Genomic DNA, 14997 nt, shown 5'->3' with positions numbered 1-14997 from the left:
TGTAATTGAAGGCAAACAGGTAAATGATTGATTGCCGCTGCCTCCAACTGAGCTCCCCTCCCTGACCCGCAATCACAGGAATAGTCAATAGACCATTTAAGCTTTTTTATACCATGACCATTGTGTTACAGGTTTTTTTCAAGATCTTCTGTATAATTAAGTTATGGTGATTAAAAAAAACATGTATTTACTGTTGCCTTGCAAAGTCAGAGCGAGCTAGCACATTGAGCTCAAGCATTTGTGACAAATGAACTTTGAGTACTTTTGTAAATGTCAAGGTGGGTGGGAGAAAAATGTAAACTGAAGGAGAGTTCCGCCCCGCCCTGCTGTAGTAAGGTTGGTTCGGGATAAGTAAGTCAGAGCGATGCATATGAGCAAGTGCATACAAGCATTTAGATGCAATAGAAAGGAAATACGAATCGGAACACCAAAAAGGATAGAACAGTAAAGAGTGACATGAGAAGAAGAATATAGACAGTTTTGACCTGAAGAATTGCTTGGGAAGGAAGAAGGGGAATGGTTTTAGCAAATCCTTTGACAAAATAAGAGCAAAATAGTGCATAACTACAGCCTCGAGTAGGAGTTAAACTGCTGGGAAAAGGTTCCGACTTTAAGTTTTCTTGATGTTATCAGCATTTGATATACGTCGGACAACTCACTCCAACACGATTACCCCAGCACTAAAAACCTAATACAGAGAGTGGTGAGTAGCAGGCAAATCAAATAAGGGTGCAAATGGCTAAAATAAACATGTTTTTAACAACTTTTTAAAAACAGTAAAACTGTGACAGGAATGACTATGAAATGCAGTGTACTCCAATGTTGAGGAAATGGTCCTCCATTTCGAGTAGTCAGTATGGGTCGGGGAGTGGCTAGTGCAGTGTCAGACGATCTATGTTTCCTGATTGGCTGGTAAAACCTAATTCTTGATAGAAAGTGTACTGGACTTTCATCGTACCAGGCTCTCTGGGCATGGCAAAGGAGTATGAAAGTCTAGAATTCCTGACAGGTAGCGCTCTCGGAACAGGGCCTGTCGAGGTTCCATGTGGAAGATGGCAGACAGAACAGGCAGCTATGTTCTGGACTTCTTGCAGGCACAGCATAGGGGGCTCATTTGCTGTAGCTAGAGGGGTATTGCCATAGTTAAGGCAGCTGTATAGAAAACCCTAAATAATAGTCTTTCTACAGTTCGGAGGGAGCCAGAAGACGACCTTTTTAAGCAAGCGAAATATTCCAAAGCAAGTCCTGCGAACAACAGTAACTTGACTTGACTTTTGCCGTGTTAAGCTTGTCAACCAGTAGAATGACAAAATTATTACTCATGTTTGTGGCCAGGGAGAGTGCCCAGTTCTGTAGGACAGCAGTCATCAGATTAGATCTGAGTACTGCTGCCAAATAATGTAATTTTAGTTTTCCCCACGTAAAGTTGAACAGTTCTGCTTCGTCCAAGCTACCACAGGATGTAGGCGGTCGCCGTTCGCTCGATACTTCCATGTTTTGTTCAATCAATATCACCAATTAGGTGTCATCAGCATATGACATCATCACCAGACTGAAAGACCAAGCAACCGGGCAAAGGAGCTACATAGATATTAAAGAGGGTAGGACTCCGAGATGATATAAAACTATTGTGTGTAAGTATAAATACTCTCATTCCAGAAATGAGGGCTGATAATCTCTAGAAACAAAAAAGGTCAAGTTTAGCTTGAGACTCTCATATGGAAGGGACTGCAGACATTGTTTACTTTCAGGGGCGCAGAAGCGATTCCCTGGTTGTTATCCAGAGTATGCACTTAGGTCCAAATAGTGAAACTGAGTTACATCTAGGAGACTTGGGGCACTCCGAAACCCAACAGAGGCTTTATTTTCACACTTGAAAATGAGAACCTAAGCAGACTGAATCCTGCTGCCACTGTAAAAACTAGTTGTATATGCATTCTGGGCTATGCCAAGAAACACCTGATCTCTGGATGCTATACGCGCAGATGCTCTCTGCAACCACCAAGCTGTGCTGGTACTTTGACTGAAAATACATTGTAGCCTGTTAAAATGCTACAATATAATCTAGTGGTAGGAAAACCAGCCCGTGTCCTGGTTGAGAACATCCTTAATGAAAGACAGGCGCTGGGTTGGGCTCAGGAAAGACTACATATTGCCACACACGTCTGCATCTGGCAGAAGATACGGCCTGAATGAGGAAGGTTGGGGGTCTTCTGGGTGGAGATGCTCCTCACTCAGCAGTCATTGAGGAAAAGGTACTCTTGAATACCCTGGGCACAGGGAGGGTGCCACTGAACTATCACCCTGCTAAAGAGCAGAAGGAAAGACAGTTTGAGCTAGTGAAGATCAAAAATGTTGAGTGGGCCTGGATTTGGGTCATCCACAGTGAAGAAAGTCAAACGGGAGCCAAATTCTCCACTCATGGGATAGATGTTGTCTGTTCATTAGTGAGGGTTAATAAGTGTTACTTCTTATACCCGGTTGAGAATTCCCGGGCAGCCATTTGATTAGCTCATCTACTGCCTTCTTGGAGAATCTCTTCTGCTATTTCTACAGTGTATGCATCCATAGGCGCTCAGGGGCTTTGAAGCCAGTTCAAAATAAGACAGTACGAAGGACATTGTTCTGATTGTCCGCAATTTATTCTTCGTCAGCTGATTGCCCGAGGATGCAGCACACATCACGGCAGCAAACAGCATATCCAGCCTCGGCTGAGCAAAAGGAAGGCCACTGTCGGGTCTGTGAACATCCAATGCCAATGCAGGGGTCATTTGCTTAGTCACTGTGTCAACACAGGCAAGCTGTAAACTATTCAATATGAGAACTGTCTGTTTTCTGTCCATGGGATTGGCCTGAATTTCTGCGTGAGCCTGTCCCTCAGGCACAGGACAGTTCCTGACATACCTTTAGAATGTATCTGGATAGAATGGAATGGTCACCAAAGTGGTGGTTCGCGTAAGGTCTCTTCCACACTAAGCGGCATATTTATACTCTGTTTGCACTGAAATAGTGTCATTTTCTTTACTCTAATTTGGTGCAAAATTAACTCCATATTTATACTTTGGTGCTAAACTCGTCTAGCGCCAAATTTATGGAGTTAAAGTCATTTTTTGGAAGTGGAGACCTACTTTGCCTTAATGAGATGCAAGGTAGGCGTTCCTGTGCAAAAAATGACTCTATGGCTTTATCTCCATATTTAGGGGCATATTTATACTCTGGGGCATATTTATACTGTGTTTGCACTGAATTAGTGTCATTTCTTTACTCTAATTCGGTGCAAAACGAATTCCATATTTATACTTTGGTGCTAGACCCGTCTAGCACCAAGGCCCTGATTTATATTTTTTTTGCGCCACATTAATGTCATTTTTTTGACGCAAAAGTGGCTCAAACTTACAAAATATTGGCCCTTATTTATACTTTTTGCTGCAAAACTGCACAAACTCAGTTTTGCACCAAAAAGTTTAGCACCGGCTTGCATCATTTCTGTGCACCAGCCGGGCACCATATTTATGGAATGGTGCAATCCGGTGCAAAGGGTAGGCTAGAGTAAAAAAAAAAAAAAATTACTTTAGTCGGGTGGGGCTGGCGGTATAGAAGAAGAGGGTTTAGCACCAAAAAATGACTTTAGGCAGGTTAGAGTAAAAAAAATGACTCTAACCAGATTAGCGTAATTTTATGGTGCTAAACCTACCATGCCAAATGACTCCTGCCTTATAAAAGGCAGGAGTCATGCCCACCACCCCAATGGCCAGCACAGAGGACAAGGGTCCCCTGGGCATTGCCATTGCACCGTGTGCCATGTATGGGGGCCCATTTCAGGGCCCCCATGGCACTCGCAAAAATAAAATGCAATCTTACCTGTACTTACCTGAGATGGGGTCCCCCATCCTCCGCAGTCCCTCTTGTGTGAGTGGGGGTGCCCCTGGGGCCTGGGGAGGGCACCTGTGGGCTTATTTCATGGTGCTCCACCATGGAAATAGGCCCACAGGTCCCCTAACGCCTGCCCTGACCCAAGCTTTAAAAAATGGGGCAAAGCAAGCTTTGCATCATTTTTTTGACCCCCTCCTCCCTCCCTTGCACCATTTTTGCATGGGAGTATAAATATGACATTAAGGCCATAGTCATTTTTTTGCACGGGAACGCCTACCTTGCATCTCATTAAGGCAAGGTAGGTTTCCACTTCCAAAAAATGACTAACTCCATAAATTTGGTCCTAGACGGGTCTAGCATCAAAGTATAAATATTCAGTTAGTTTTGCACCAAATTAGAGTTTTAAAAAATGACGCTAATTCAGTGCAAACAGAGTATAAATATGCCCCTTAGCGTCAAAAAATTATGCTAATCTGGTTAGAGTAATTTATTTTGACTCTAACCTGCCTAACGTCATTTTTTTTTACGCTAGCCTACCCTTTGCACCATTCCATAAATATGGTGCCCAGCTGGTGCTAAAAAATTATGCAAGCTGGTGCAAAACTTTTTGGTGCAAAACTACGTTAGTGCAGTTTTGCACCAAAAAGTATAAATAATTTATTTCACTCTGACCTGTGGTCTTCACAGAGCGATTGCTTAATTCTGCTGTCTCTCCTTCACAGAGCACCTCCTTGTGTCTTTGGGCAATCTCCATCTTTCTGGATATAATTGAGGTCATTTTCAGCATCCGGTTGTTCCTGCATATCCTCCAACTCTTAGAAGTGAAAATCTGCTCAAAGACTAAGGTATGGTATGGTCTGGTCTCACCCACCTAATGTCTTCTTTAAAGCACCCCTTCCTGCTCAGCAATACACATTGTACCTCACCAGCAACTGACTGTAAAATCAGCATAACTGTGTAGTTTTGGTTGTGACTTTTACATGGACATTCTGACTGGGTTGTGCAAGTATACTGACTCTGATATACCCACTCTGACATCAGAAACGAGAGAGAGAGACCACGAGAGACAGCGACAGAGAGATAGACTCTTTAGGAACCAAGGTGACACAGACACAAGAACCAAACAAACCAACAATAAAATTCCCCAGGGCAAAATCACTTGAAGTGCCAACTGTGCAAAGACCTTCTACACTACAAACAAACATTTATTTGTTATGAGATATAAACACCTGTAGACACAAAGGCCCATATTTATACTTTTTTAGTGCCACATTTGTTATTTTTGTTTTGTGCAAAAGTGGCACAAACTTACAAAATACAATTTATATTTTGTAAGTTTGCGCCGCTTTTGCGTCAGCAAATGATGCAAATGCAGCGCTAAAAAAGTATAAATATGGGCCAAAAGGTATTATACAAATTATGATGCACAGCAAAAACAAAAAGGCACGCAAACTAAGTCAATACATCAAATTCAATATAAATAAATACAGATGTCGTTGGCATTTTCCATCACACGTCATTTGATATTATATATTAGATCCATATATATTTAATCAAAATATCCTGTCCATATATATTTGTTAAAATATCTCATCCCGACAAGCAAAATAGGTGAATTTTTTGCCAGATGGATTTGGGGATTTGTTATTATATCTGTCTATCTATATGGATCTTTTATCCGATGATGTGTGATTAAAACAAAATGCTAATGACATGTCATACTTATTATTATTTTCATTTGATGTATTAACTTGGAGTTTGTGTGTTTTGTTTATGATATGAATCATAATGTGTATATTATTATATTTTCCTCTACATATGTTTATATCTAATAAATACAATATTTTTGTATATGTGTTTGTTGCTTACACAGTTTGTTTTTGCCCAGGGTCATTTTATTGTTTGCTTTATACCTATCGCTTTGTACTAGAGCAAAAGTGAAGGTCTAGGCTCCATGGCTGTAACCCTGAGCTAGGTAAATGTCTTCCAGAGAAAACTGGCATGGATTGTCTCTGGTTTAGACAGTCACTTTGGTACTATAGAAGTATCCACCCTGTATGGCTTGAATTATTGGCACAGTAGCTGTGATTCCTTGGTAGATTTGGGTTCTTGACCGTGTAGCATTTCTCCCTTACTGTGTATGTGTGGGAAGCTTGGAAGAAAAGCAGCATTGACCTCTCACGGTTGGCCGACTTGGCAAAATAGCACTGCCCTCCTTCACATTGCCCGTGTGACAATGGAATGTCCTTTTTACACTAATTCATCCTATATCTGTTACAGGTCAAGTGGCAGCTGCCATCAGAAGAGGCCCAAGCCCTCAACGCCCCAGTCCAGGTGAGAAGCAGACGCTCTGAAGAGGACTCGTGCTTATGAGGTGCAGCTGCTTCAGGAACGCTTGAGGAGCAACCACCAGTGCTTCTGGCCGGGAGCAGATACTACAATAGTTCTGTGAGGAGCATCCACTTTAGAATCATCTAAAGAGCGGCTATTGCAGGTCTTGTGAAGATCTGCCACGAAAGAGCTCCTTTGCACATGAAACGAATGCCTGCTGGACTCTGAACTGAACCAGCATTAAGTGCCTTGCTTGGAGCTTAATCCTGCACTAAGTGCCCCACTGAACTCTGATCTTGCTAAAAGTGTCTCTTCATAAAATTGGTGCTCGCAGCCAGCCAACTGCTTCAGGAGACTTGACTTCGCAACCAGCCTTTTACTATGAAGTCTGACCTTGCAGGAAGTCATCACCTAGGGGTCCGCCCTTGCTACCAACTCCTCACCCTGGACTATGACCCTGCAGCTGGCTGCTCACCGTGGCAGTGAAGCCAGCTTCCCACCTCCGACTTTGGCCGTGTAGCCAACTCCTCACCTTCGACTCTCACAAGAGTCAGTGCCTAACTTCTTGACTGTGACCCTACATGCATCTTTTCAATTGGGCCTTTTTGCGCTTGAGCAGTCTCTCCTCCGCCTGGACTCCCACCCTGCAGCCTTCCCATCTCTGTGGACTCCCACCCTGCAGGCATCCCACCTCCTTGGACTCCCACCTGCAGACATCCCATCTCTTTGAACTCCCACCCTGAAGTCTTCTCTACTTCCTGGAATCTCACTCTGCAGGAATTTCTTCACAGTGCTCTCACCCTGCAGCCACCTCCGCACCCCTGGATCCAGACCATACAACCAGCTCTGCACCGCCCGACTCTGACCATACAGGCATTTCTTCACCATGGACTCAGACATTTCTACCAGCTCTCCACTGCGCATGCTGAATCTACAGCCAGCTTCCCAGTGTGGCCCTTCAGTGGGTGCCTCTCTCCAACAGTCAGCTACTGACCCAGGACTGGAATTTCTGCTCCACCAATCTCCACAACCTGGCCAGGCAACAGGCTCCATGCTTTGTGTGTTTAAAGCACCCACTTTAAATGATATCATTTGTGCTGCCAGGCAATGTTGGATTGCGCTAGCGCATATGTCCAAACAGTGTCTGACGTCGGAAACTCTTAAAGTTATTAGCTGGAGGTAAAACCATTTCCTAAACTGAAAAAGATTTGGGGTGTATACAAATGAAAATGTCTATACTTTAATGAGACACGCCGTTTATACGAGAAGTGGCCACCTACTGATAGTCAATTCTTGATCCTCTAAAAAGGCAGCAGTATGTATGTACGTACATGAGGCATGTTGTGCACATGAATTTTATGATGGCGATAGTAAGGGGTCTGCATTTTTCATCATCATACTGTAGAAACCTATGGGATCAACCAAGTGTGGGGAAGGGTGCATTTGCTGTTTTTTCTGATCAGTTGAATTGATGCGTTTTGCTGTTGGAAGATTTCTGGGGGAGGTGGTGGGTGAATGAGGATCAGTAGAACAACTTACATGATGATGCTTCCCTCAGAGGAAGCCAGGATAGGTTGTCATGGATTATGAACGTGATGATCTGGGTACTGCGTCAATCAGGAGACTGTCCTTGAAGGGGCACCCAGACCCAATATCGCGTGCTATTGAGATGTACTGCAGAAGCTGTTGCCCGTGAAGGTTCAGGTGGGCGAAGGTATGCCACGAGGTCGAATCATACTGGTGCTGCCGCACTTTATCTGCCTCCCTATGTCCATGGGTGACATACATCAGTTTTGGCCAGATTGGAGATGGCCACCCCACTGCAGGCATTGGTAGTTATTATTGAAAAATCTCCTGCACTAAAAGGTTCCCTTTTGCCAAGGATGAGGCTCATAAACTATATTAATTTTCCACCGCTTTTTAACAGTCGTGCTGAAGTGCACTTTTAGAGCCATGTCTTGGTAGGATTCTGATCGGATGAGACTCCACACTCAAATATTCTGTGTTTATTTCAGTTAGACCAACATCTTTTTTTTTTTTTTTTTTAGGATCTTGGCAAGGATCTGCATATTGGCTGTTGGGTGGTAGCAAGTAATTGCTGTTTGTAGTTATTGTGGTGTGAAGCCTCGTGCACAGGACAATGGATTTCACCACTATCTTTTAAACATAAGGTCGAGAGAGAGACAGAGAGAGAGAAAATAAAAATGAATGAATGAATGAGAATGCATGCAGAGTGAATTCGGATTAGACAGGACGTAGTTTGAAGTGGAGTTGGCTGCTGTGCTGAGATTGGAATGGTTGTTTGTGAGTCTTGTTGGGTATTGAAAGACTATTTATTGTGTGCATTGTTTTCCTCCAGGTAGCAGTTCAGTATTTTGTCATTGAAGGAATTCGAAATCTCAGGGACGTCCTTGGGAGGGGAAAGGGATGTTAGCTGATGGAGTATTTGGAAATGGTGGTTTATTTTATTTGTAACACGAGCATGTTGTTTCGCAGTGTATCCCAGCTTGTGTCTTAAGACTGCTGCAGAATTTGTGATGTAAAATATGGTAGTCTCCTTTCCTTGGACTCTAGCTTGTATAGTGGTTGTTTTAATACCACTGAGTATTCAATCTATGCACTGGTGTTCATAATGTATTGTGTAGCTTGGCCTGTTGCACCACTGCCATTATGACAACTGCAGGTGTCGAGATTTGACTGAAACTATTGTTGTAGGCCTGGGGTGAGTTTTTCTGGTGATAACATCCAGTTGGATGTGGCCACATTGTATGTGAATTGCCATTTGCGCAGCTCCCTTGAGGTAAGACAATCGGTATAGGTTTTTTTTTTATACATCGTGGGTTGTTCCTAGAGCAGGGGATTGCAGTTGGTATGAGGTGAGAGGACAACCTCCAGCGTAGGCTGCTTATATTCTGCTTGTGTCACTTGAGGGGATCTTGGGGGTTTGGTTCCTGTTCTTAGGGGTCGGTTTCACAGTGCAACACTGTTACCTCCCCCACTAGAATGCAGAGCTTGGGGCATGCTTTTATATGGGGGCGTTGGCCACAAAGGACACTGGTGACGTTGTACACATGGAACAATCTGTAACTTTATTACGAAAGTGGTTCATATGAAGAGGGGTCCAGCCTGGCCTGTGTTGGTGTCTCCCGAGTGCAGACAAGGAAGTAGATTGTTGGGGCTGGTCTTTGCCTTTCCGCCACCGCCACCGCCTCAGCCTCCCCCCCCCAACAACCTTCCCCCAAAATACATACTGCTATGAAGTTGCTTGCTATGGTATCAGCTGCTAGGGCACCATACCCACTGAGGTGTACTGACAATAAAATAATGTAAATAAAGCAAATAATCCTGTGTGTACTTTGCTGTACCTCTGATTCCAGTGGAGGATAAAACCAGATTGTCACAGTGTCGAACACTATGAATTATGAGGGTGGCCCAGTGATAACTTAATGGGCAATGTTAAAACTAGTATTTATTTCATTTGGACGTGTACCATTTTTCATATGATTCGTCTTCTCTTACTTATGCCATATTATAAGATTTTTTTTTCTCTATAAAACAGATTTTTTAATACGAGATAATTTAATAGTAAACGCGAATTTCTAGAACTAGGGCACTGCTAGAATGGGGAGACTAGCTAGAGTCCGGCAAAGCGGGTAGGGCTGGGCATTTTACATTTTAAAACTAGCAGATTCTTTCCCATCCACAGTAAATTTTCAGAGGCACCAGCTGTACTGCACTGGCCTTGCCGGAGAAGTGAGCTTGAAACGTGACGAACTGTGCTCCAAACCTGCCCAAAGTAATAAGCTGGAAGTACGACTGACTTTTTAAGCATAACAACCTTTGAGCGGCCCCAGAAAGACGAGCCCCCCGCTAAACTTTCATAGGCACTAGGAGGTCATTCTATCTCTCGAATACCCTTAGAACGCGTGCCCCTTCCTGCCACTTCACTGCGGATCGCCCTCCAGGCCAGAGTGCAGTGAAACAGTTTGACCACTGCGGTTTATTTGTAAAGTAGTGGTTTCAAGTTAAAGGCTTTAACAATTAACAGAGAAAAAAAATATGAAAGTGAATATATATATATATATATATTTTTTTTTCATCTGCGCGCGCATACACACGCCTGCCTTGATTAAACATCTTCTGAGGGATGACCAGTATATAATCAGTCAGGTGGCAGATAGTTGTGTCGCCGCAGCCCATTAAGCGCCTGGGGCGCAGGGCGTCTGAAAAACTGCTTCGCCGCACAGCGAGCTCTTCACGTGCTCTCGCCGTCTGCTGCACCGCGGCTCGGGCCACGCCTTGGCTTCTGTGCCAGGATGTTCTTCCAGGCAAACAGGTCTAGAGACTCCACAGTGGAAAAAGTCATCCAACCGGTTTAGGAGATTCTCATAAAATGGGTTCCGTTCCCGACACTGCCCTGGGAAATGGATGACTTCACTGCAACCTTCACAGCGTGGACAGGGGTGTGGCAGCAGAGATGCAATGGATACGGAAAGAAGGTAGCGGAAAAGCGCCAACCAAAGGGGAAGAAACATACGTACGGTTGGGACAGAGGCTGACAGCTGGGAAAGCTGCACCTACGTGCTCCACTAAACGCGCGACTTAATATTTGTCATAGATTTGCTTGTTTTGCAGTCACCTCCGCCCTCCCTCCGCCATCTAGCGGCTTCATTTTGGAATAGCTTTTAAAGGTTTAATAAGCACCTGCGAGAATCGTCCCGAATGTGTACCTGTAACCACACCCTTTACAACGTTGATAGAAATCTTCCGATTTTTTTTTGGACAAACACTCACCTATAACTAGGTCAACCTTTCCTAGGTGGAGTGGTTGATTCGGGCGTTTTTGTAAATCTATAATGCAAATCAAGCTGCAGAACCATTGCTAGAGCTGTATTACTTGTCCTTTTGCGACATTCATTCTTGGCTCTTCAAGGAGTGGCAAGCGGCAACCACTTGTGGCGATAGGTTTTCGACTTGGTCCACTTGAACCTCATCTTGCATCAGTGTCCAGACTGTAATGGCAGACAGAAATGAACACCTTGCAGGTTTAAATATATTATACTGGCTAATTACTATCGGCGCTTCTACAGCAGTGTTCTCTTGTAAAACATGCCCTCTGCATTATCTTCGTTCACTCCCCCACCAACCTCCCCACTGTGGGTAAACTATTCAGCTGGTGTTGGAGGACAAAAGCGAGTAAATCAATAGTTGATATGATTACAAATAACCTTTGGCAAAATGGTGGATTTGGACTTTGCTCTACTTAACTTCCATTGCACACTGTGAATTGTGCATTCACCGACGAAGCTTGTGACTTACCAATTCTTCGAACTCGAGTCATTACCACACTAGTTGAATCGTTCAGGAAAAGTGCGTTTTCAGTGCATAATTTGAAAGGAAGTCATAAATGGAGCCAACTGTTTTCGAAAGAAATTGCAGTTAGGCCTTAAAGAAAGATATGAACTACTGGCACGCGCATAAACGCAATGTTTTGTGTATTTTCCTGCACGTGCATAGAGCTCCCAGTGGCTCTTAGTAGATGGGCACACAAGCCTTGTGTGCGCCACCCCAAGCAGGTAAGTTAACCTGGCAAAGTATTTCTGTGCATTTTAGAGCTAAAATTCCTACAATCTTGATTCGTTTAGGAGTTACATTGCCCAGGTAAGTGTCTCTCAGTTCAGAAGAGTTGTTCTGGAGAAAGGGGCCTTGAAAATGCTATCTTAATGCTCAAGCTACACTGACCCCTGAATGAGTTATTGTAAGGAAATGTCTTTTTTGCATGGTGCTGCTGTTTTTTAGACTGATTGCAATGAGGCCTACTAACTGGACCTCAGTGCACTAACCCATTTCAAAATGTATGTGGAATTGGCCATCCTCAATTTGCAGAAGCTTACTTATAAGTCCCTAGTATACGGTACCCTGGGCATGGAAGTGAGTGTCCACCCGGGGCTGCAGCACTGACAGTGACAAAGTGGTTCATAGCCTGCCACTGCAGCCCAGAAGAGCAGTTTTAAAACTGATAATTCGACTTTGCCGTTTAAACAAAATGCAAAGTCTCAACTTCCCTTAACTATATATTAAATCTCCAATAAGGAAAGCCTACAGAGCCCTTAGGCAGAGAGCTGTATATTAATAAGTAGGATATATACTTTCAATACGTCCTTACAGCAAAACTTCCAAATTGTCATTCTTGTTGTGGAAAAGTAAATAGTCCCAGTAGTTAACATTGAGTTACTGGCTGAATACCTCTATCTGGTAAATTCTGAATAAGACTACTAAAACGGGTACTTCAAGGTATCAAATTAATAGTGGCATTAAACTTGACTTGATGCCCAAGTCAAATATAATGTCACTTTTAAGAAAGGGCAACTTTTAGAATTTGCTACGCAGTTGTCCATTTTCTCCAGTGGCCTTGCACATTTGCTGGTTACCAGACAGCCTCCTGCAGAGTAGTGTCAATTACTCCCATGTTCAGTAACTATAGAGGCCCACTACAGACTGAGGTGTTTCGTCCCCCTTGCAGGAAGCCACCCAGGGTGTTGGCCCAAAAGGCAAGCTTCAAAGGGGGAAGCCTCATCTGGAGGGCCTATGGCGATCACACTCATGTAGGGATGCCCCTTTGGTCCGGTAGACAAGCTGGCAGCAGGAACAGAGAGCAGTAACCAGTGGCCAAACCGTTTTTTCCATGGGCGTGTAGCCCATAGGTAGCTACACCTCTTGGGTGGGCTACCAAACTCCTAACATCCAAGAAATGGTTCAGGCATCTTGAGAGTGGGCAGTGCACTCTGGGATTGATAGATGCCACACATAGCTGGAAGTTGTTAGAGGGCGGGAGGGTTTCTGGTAGCCCATTGGCTAGTGACCACATCAACCCACCCCCATGCACTTTATGGGAATAAATATGGCACCCTTAACCTCAGATCACGACTAAACTGGAGAAAGGACTGCCCTGCCAACACATGGACCTGGCAAGAGAGGCTGGACTGCACCTACCGCAACTTGGACTAGCAAAGAGAGAACTGTGCCTGTGGCTCCTGTCTCATGGAAAAGTCGCTCCCAAGCTCCAGACCAAAGAAGGGACTCCAAGGGTCAGTCAGCTGACCCTCCTTGTACCTGTACCAGCACAATCAAAGCTGAAGTGGCCGATTCCGGCAAGTCAGTAGATCCATTCTTTGAATCGCCACTGGACAACAGAAAAGACCTGTTCTTAACAGCCAAAAGTTGCACCAGAGTCTGCTGGACCGGGGCGTGTTGTCTGAGTCCAGCTTGGTCACCAAAGAGGGGCACCACCCTTCACCAAAGGATACCGTTGGACCGCTGTGAACCGAGATCGGTAGCCCAGCCGCAGCGGTCCTACTGTCTCAAGGAGGACTTTGAGAGACACCAACCCCTGTGTTTTGCAAAAGTCACCCCATCTTACCCATGGGCTAAGGAATAACTACAACTATACCCCCGTTGACCGCATGGGACCCAATGCATCTTTCAGCATCCTGCATCTCCAACATCAGGACCACATTGAAATATATTGTGGTCTTGATATAAAGTGTGGAACTGGACTTGACACTGCTTTGGTGACAACATAACTGTCCAAGTACTCCTTAGTGGCCCCCTCTCCCTTGCGTTCTCCTTTCCAGAATTAGCCGCCCCACTCGAGCCGGAATAGCCACACACAATTCTTCCAAACATTTCAAGTTTCTAAACTTTATGGTTACCAATGCTTGTTTGCACTTTGGACTAAAAAGCTGAAATTTACGTTTTACTTAAAATTCTATATCTCAGGTACCCCATGGTAGTTTTGACTCATTTTGGCGTCTAAAAAATCATAAAAATCTAATCTATTTTTATAAATTGGTGTCGGATTTCTTTCATGGTATGGGACTTTCTTATTTTGTTCTTTGGTGTTTCTAAATGCTATACACTAGTTTCTTTGTTTCAGCCTTGCTGCTCGTAGCCTCAGCTACCCAGGGTTGAACTTAAGGTTCTGAAAACGAGCCTGACTGGACCCAAGACATTTGTATTACACAATAAGGTCATATAATACACAACAATCCTCACAATTGTAAAACACAAGTCTGTTTTCTCCATTGTAGAGCAATGGTCATCTTAGTGATCATGTAAGGTATAACCTGTGGAGTCAGAGGCAGTGGTGGAAAGCACATGCATATATTCCCGGTCTGTGGCCCATAAGAGACCCCAGCAAGCACTTTTGGGTGTTATCTGGTGGCAAGGTTTTGGCTTTTTCTTTACTAAATCTACTGCACGAGTAACTTACCACTTGAGGATGCAGTCTATTGAAGCCTTTTCTAGTCTCACTTGGTGAAACTTCTGGGGCTATCCAAAATATTTTTTTCTGCTGGAAGAAGACAATGGTTTTGCTGAACATCACAACTTCTTCTGTGTTACCCACAGACACATTGTTTCCTGGTACATGTCTAAGAACAGTGTTTTGTCTACCCTGTTTCTGAATGCAATACATTGCAGTGGCATTGCCCATCTGGTACGCCTTCTTATTGTAAATTAATGTCTTGTCACATTTCAGTCCTTATCCTGCTCCCTGTTCCAAGTGATTTATGTGCAGCACTACCATAGCTACAATCAATTAAAGCTGTAAGCGAACCAAACAATATGTGCCCCAAATATTGGAAAAGAAAAGTGTTCCTACGGTCTCTTGTGGAGACCGGTCCTTGATCTGCTTCCCCACCAATAAAATTCTGCAAGTTCAAGGTACCTAGAGTTTGTCCTGCCAGCTCTAACCACAAGACCATTCTGTTATCCCAGTGAAAACATCCTAGA

At 44.0% G+C, this 14997-nt stretch overlaps 1 protein-coding gene across 1 annotated transcript in view; it reads left to right on the top strand.

Moving 5' to 3' along the window:
* Positions 1–9554, top strand: part of TMEM54 (transmembrane protein 54) — a 101665-nt gene extending 92111 nt beyond the window's left edge. The window contains exons 5-6 of the mRNA XM_069223398.1: positions 4596–4718; positions 6154–9554. Coding sequence (XP_069079499.1) covers positions 4596–4718; positions 6154–6246 — 216 coding nt within the window. The 3' untranslated portion in view covers positions 6247–9554. The remainder of the gene's footprint in view (positions 1–4595; positions 4719–6153) is intronic.
* The last annotated feature ends 5443 nt before the right edge of the window (positions 9555–14997 follow it).

This window comes from Pleurodeles waltl, chromosome 3_1, assembly GCF_031143425.1.
Source record: "Pleurodeles waltl isolate 20211129_DDA chromosome 3_1, aPleWal1.hap1.20221129, whole genome shotgun sequence".
NCBI classification, from domain to species: Eukaryota; Metazoa; Chordata; class Amphibia; order Caudata; family Salamandridae; genus Pleurodeles; species Pleurodeles waltl.
Note: the sequence above shows the minus strand (reverse complement) of the source record. Positions and strands in the feature narration are given on the sequence as shown.